The 4,951-nt window shown below is 57.2% G+C and overlaps 1 protein-coding gene across 1 annotated transcript; it reads left to right on the top strand.

Moving 5' to 3' along the window:
* The first annotated feature begins 2,732 nt into the window (after positions 1–2,732).
* LOC107298136 (avidin-like) lies at positions 2,733–4,742 on the top strand. The gene is made up of 4 exons (XM_015827497.1): positions 2,733–2,828; positions 3,346–3,547; positions 3,828–3,948; positions 4,709–4,742. Exons 1-4 carry the CDS (start codon positions 2,733–2,735, stop codon positions 4,740–4,742), a joined length of 453 nt encoding a protein of 150 aa, XP_015682983.1.
* The last annotated feature ends 209 nt before the right edge of the window (positions 4,743–4,951 follow it).

The following is a 4,951-nucleotide window of genomic DNA, read 5'->3' as shown; positions in this document are numbered from 1 at the left end:
CATGGTTCTTGACAGATAGGAAGCAACACATTTTATCGTGAACGAAGGCAAATATAGGTATCCCAGGATAATGTTGCAGGGCCCAATCTGAGTCGGTCACTGGGACCAAAAGCTGATTCTTCCAAGCTTTCAGGCTCATGCTGGAGCCCATCCCCGGAGAACTCTCTCTCCAGAATATGTGCCCTGGGCTGTTCTATGCATTGTATGTATATGGTTGCTGGTTGTGTGTAGCTTTTAGTTATTAATTAGGGTCTTGGTGGCTTGTTATTAAGTCACTGTTTCCTTGTGACTCCTCGCTGGTAGGCCAGTGGCAAATCAGCACTCCTATTCACTGACAAGAGGCCCGTTTCCCAAGCTTCAATAATTTATCTGGCTATTTTTGTTCCTGCGTGGCCAACAATCGTGGCAGCTGTGAAACGGAATGCATCTCCTTGTTCGTTGCCATGTGAGGCTACCAATGAGTTCAGGTCTCCTCATTTAACTACTCGCCCCTCTTCTTGCAATCTGGTGGTTAGCTTCCTCCCCATCTGTCCTACATAGTCACAGGGGCAATACATGCAGGGAATCTGGTAAATTACCTTCAAAGCTTCTCCCACTTCCAAACAACCTTTGTAGTGCATGATTTGGCCTTGTATGATTAGCCTCTGGGTGTTTAGAGATGCCCACTTGCACAGCGGTCGGTCCGTCCCCAACCTTTCTGGCTCCAGGGACCAGTCTGAAAAGAAAAATTGGGGTTGAGGGTGAGAAATAGGAAGGAACCCAGAGTGCCAAGGAGATGAGGAGGGGCAGGGGGGCTTGGCTAAATCCTCAGAGATCCAGAACCAGGCATGTTTGGCGGAAAGAAGAGAAGGCCGAGGGAGGGAGGGAGATGGCTGGTTTCCTCACCTTCCTGCCCTGCTCCCTCTGCCCAGCCTGCCCCAGGAGAACCTGGCCAGAGGACAAAGGCAAGATGGGGGGACAGGGGGGGGAACCAGCAGTCTGGTGTTCTTGGTGGCTCCTGGAACAAGGCCCAGGAGAAGTGGCCACTCAAGGATCATTGGGTGCCTGCTCGGCGAGCAATGGGGAGATCTTTCTACATTGGAGGGTTGAGGGTGAGAAATAGGAAGGAGCCGATTCCTGGGACGTTTTGAGCAAGCGAGAGAAGAGGGTCAAACGAAAGGAAAAAAGCCTTTAAAGCGAGGCTGCTGCGGATTCCGACGTTAAGAGGAGGGGAGGCTGAGACCCTCAACCGACACACCTGATGGGGAGGGAATACCTCCGCTTTCTCACCCCCCCCCCCCGCTTCCTAGGCCAACTTTCTTCAGGGGGGCGCTTTGCATTCTGTTTTTGGCTCGCTCTGGGCTTTTTCGGAGAAATTGCCAGCCCCCCCGCCCCCCACACCGCGCGCCATACCGACAAGGTTAATAGCGAACCGATCAGGCTTCGCTGCAGGGCTGCAAAATCCTGCCAGGCGAATATTTACTTCCAAATATTAATGAGAAACAGCAACGTTGAAACAATGGCTGCAGATTCCCAATTCCTTCGAACGGCAGGTCTTTAAGGGGAGAATCTGCAATCAGGCGGAGGCAAGAGAGATGGTAAAAAAAAGACGGGCTAGTTTTGAGTGAAGGGTTAGACCCTAACCCAGGGGTCTTCAAACTCGGCCCTTTTATGACTCATGGACTTCAATTCCCAGAATTCCTCAGCCAGGCACGCTGGCTGAGGAATTCTGGGAGTTGAAGTCCATGAGTCATAAAAGGGCCGAGTCTGAAGACCCCTGCCCTAACCCTCCCCCCTCCAAACCGGCTCTCTCAACAGCCCCGCAGGTGATTTACACCCACACCCACCTGCACCCGCACCCGCACGGAACCACAAACTCTACGGCCTTCGCACCCCAAAAACTTCGGCAGTGGGGGAGATGCGAGAGGTGAGGAAAAGCAAGTATTTCGCCTCGCGGTGAAGAAGCGAGAAATTTGAATCTGGTCCTGCGACACGTTGGGCGAAAGGGGGGGGGGAGGGCGAGCTGGTCCCGAAACTGAAAGGAGACAAGGGAGCTTCCCCTTTCTCTCCCCCCCCGTCTCTTTTTTTGAATCTCTCTCTCCATCACACACACAGTGCTTTCTCCCCCTTCTCTCGCTTTCTCTCCAAAGGCACCTGGACGAAGGGGGTGTGTGAGTGCAGCCATGCAGCGAAGCCTTATCGGGTTGTTATTAACCATGTCATTATGGGGGCAGGGCTGGCAGCCCCCCCCCCGACTGCTTTTCCCCCCCCCTCTCCCTGCGTGTACATCAAAGCAAGCTCCCCCGTATCCTGTGTCAAAGGCTCCCCACTCCTTAGCGTGGGGATTGGCTGCCCGGATGCGCGTTTAAATGTCCCACGAAGCCAAATAGCCCTAGAAAAGCGTCCCTCCGTGAAACGGCCGGGAGAAAAGGGCGAGGATGGAGCGCTGGCGGACCAATGGCGGGAGAGGAGCGCTGGTGGAGAGCCAGCCGAGCAAGAATGCCCATGTGGGGTCAGCGGCGGTGGGCTTCCCGAGAAGTGCCCCCCCCCTTGCTGCCGAAGTGCTGCTCAGCGCTAGCAGAAGGCCAGCGATTTCGCAGAAGCGTCCGGGCCGGGGATCCTGCCCCTCCCAGGCGCGGGTGGTGGTGGTGCAGGGGGGTGGCAACTCAAGGGGGTGGGAGAGCCGGTGCGAGCGGGGCTTTATAAGGGGCGTCCCTCCTGGAGCTGGCACTTTTAGATTCCTGGAGATCACCATGGCGATTGGCCTGACAGCTCTGATGCTCCTCGCTTTCCTGCTCGGTTGTAGCGGAACCTTTGCCGAACCCCAAAACTCGGAGCCAGCCGCCAAGGTGTGATGCGGAGTGGCGGGCGGAGGGTCCCAGCCTCCCCCGTGGAAAGTCCTCTGCTCGGGTGGGCGGCAGGAGCAGCTGGTGGGAGCCGGTGGGCTGCGCAAAGGGTGCCGCTTCCTCGGGGTTGACCGCACCAGGTGCCGTCGCGCTGAGCGCCAGAGGCCCTGGGTCCCCGAGGGCCGGCCGGTCGAGCGTGTCCTCCTCCGTGCTCGGCCGCGACTTCGGCAGCCTGCCGCCGGGGCTGGTGCTCTCGCTCGCTGCGCTGCTGGCAGAGCGATCCACCCGCGGGGTGCCGTCCCGGACGCGGTCTGGCAGGCGCCTCGACCGACGGACTTTGGGATGCGCCCCCTTTGCCAGCCCCACCCGGCGTGGGCAGCCTTGGGGGTCGGGCACGTGGGAGCAGCGGGTGTTTTCAGATCCCCGGGAGAAAATGGAGCCAGAGTCTCTACCTGTTGGACAGCTGGGCTTGGCTAGCGCCGTGAGCCGCTTTCCTCCCCCCTCCCGCTTGTTTTTTTAGTGCTCCCTGATCGGCAAATGGGTGAATGACCTCAACTCCACCATGGAGATCAACAACGCCACTAACACGGGGGTGTTAAACGGCGTCTACAAAACGGCAGTCTCGGCCTCCAACAATCCCATCCAGCCATCCCCGCTTGTGGCCGTCCAGCACCTGGGGGACCAGCCCGTCTTTGGCTTCACCGTCAACTGGAGTTTCACTGGTACAGCCACTCACTATTTCGTGTGGAAGCAAATAGAACGGGAGGAGGGAATCTAGTGGATCTCCCCTTCCTTAGATCTACATCTTGCAGATTATTTCACTGAATGTCCCCCCTTCCCCCCATCAGCTGGAGCTGCCCAAAGTTTTTCAAGCCCATAAAACTTTCCCAACCTAAAGGTAGCATCGGTAAGCGGGGGTCCTTATGGAAAATATATCCCCCCCCCCCAATTGGTACAACAGCTTTCACCTGCCAGTGAGTCTCTGGCCGATTCCTCCCTCAGAATCCATCACCGTCTTTGTGGGCCAATGTCTGTTGGGCAGGGATGGAGAGGAGCAGCTGAAGACAACCTGGCTCCTGCGTGAGAAGGTGGAATCCGCTGCAGAGGATTGGGGGGCGACCCGGTAAGGAAAATCAGGGGCTGAAATGATGTGGCCCCTAACTGGAAGGGCCCTGGGCACCTCTCTTTTTCTCTCTCTTTCCCCCCCCTCAAAGTGGCTCTTGAAAGGACGACCAGTGGTTTGCCTCCCAATGGTTTCCGCACCCAGAGCTGAGCAGCTCCTGCGGGAGAGGCTGGAGACTCCCTTTCTGCCACTAACTCCACAAACAAACACAGCAAAGCTTTTGAGGAGCTTCCCCAGGTCGTTCTCACTGACAGGTGTGGTTTGCGTGGCAACACAGTCTGGGTTGCCCACAGCAGGCAACACTTGGAGAGTTGGCATTAATTGCTCTACTCAAATCAGAGAACAGTAGCCCAGCACAGCCCCCATATTTGTATGGGGCAAAGAGGCCACCCGGGTGCCTTCCCTGAGCACAAGGCCTGCAGCTCTTCTGCTCCCCTCCAAAGAGGACACCTTCTCTGCCACCTGGAGGGAGCTGCTTCAAGGGAGGCCCCCAAAGACCCAGGAGACTTCGCCCAGCCTGCTCTGGGTCAGTGTCTTTCCCCTCATCAGACGTGGCCTGCATTGCGTGGCTGGGGACCTACCTGGCCCTCGCCACCCCCCAGAATCTACAGCATCCATTTCTTTGCCCCCCCTTTTCATTATTACGTGAGTGGGTGGGAGGAGGGAATGGGGTGGGGGGATGGGATGCTCAGCCTGGGGGGGGGACACCAATCATGCCAACATGAATTTTGACATTTCCCTCCCTCCTGTTTCACTGTAGGGTTGGCACAGACATCTTCCGGCGCGCCAAGTGAGAGAGTGAAGAGAGCAAGGCTTCCTTGGTTTCTGCCTTGGGGGGGAAATGGGGGGGTGACCCTTCCAACCTCACCCATCAGACGCTCTTCTCCAATAAAATGTTTCCCTGAGCAGCCTCGGCCTCCCTGGTCTTTCAGAAGCTCCCTGGGGGCCAGTCTGCAGGTTTCCAGGAGAGGCTGGGTAGGACCCCCATCTGGAGGGGGGCTCA

This window comes from Protobothrops mucrosquamatus, unplaced genomic scaffold, assembly GCF_001527695.2.
Source record: "Protobothrops mucrosquamatus isolate PMUCROS unplaced genomic scaffold, P.Mucros_1.0 scaffold3738, whole genome shotgun sequence".
Lineage (NCBI taxonomy): Eukaryota > Metazoa > Chordata > Lepidosauria > Squamata > Viperidae > Protobothrops > Protobothrops mucrosquamatus.
Note: the sequence above shows the minus strand (reverse complement) of the source record. Positions and strands in the feature narration are given on the sequence as shown.

Excerpts from the sequence above, each read along its gene's own strand:
- LOC107298136 (XM_015827497.1), top strand. The coding sequence starts at position 2,733 with ATGGCGATTGGCCTGACAGCTCTGATGCTCCTCGCTTTCCTGCTCGGT. Across the intron at positions 3,548-3,827 it reads CGTCAACTGGAGTTTCACTG|AATCCATCACCGTCTTTGTG; the intron begins GTACAGCCACTC and ends TTCCTCCCTCAG. Across the intron at positions 3,949-4,708 it reads GAGGATTGGGGGGCGACCCG|GGTTGGCACAGACATCTTCC; the intron begins GTAAGGAAAATC and ends GTTTCACTGTAG.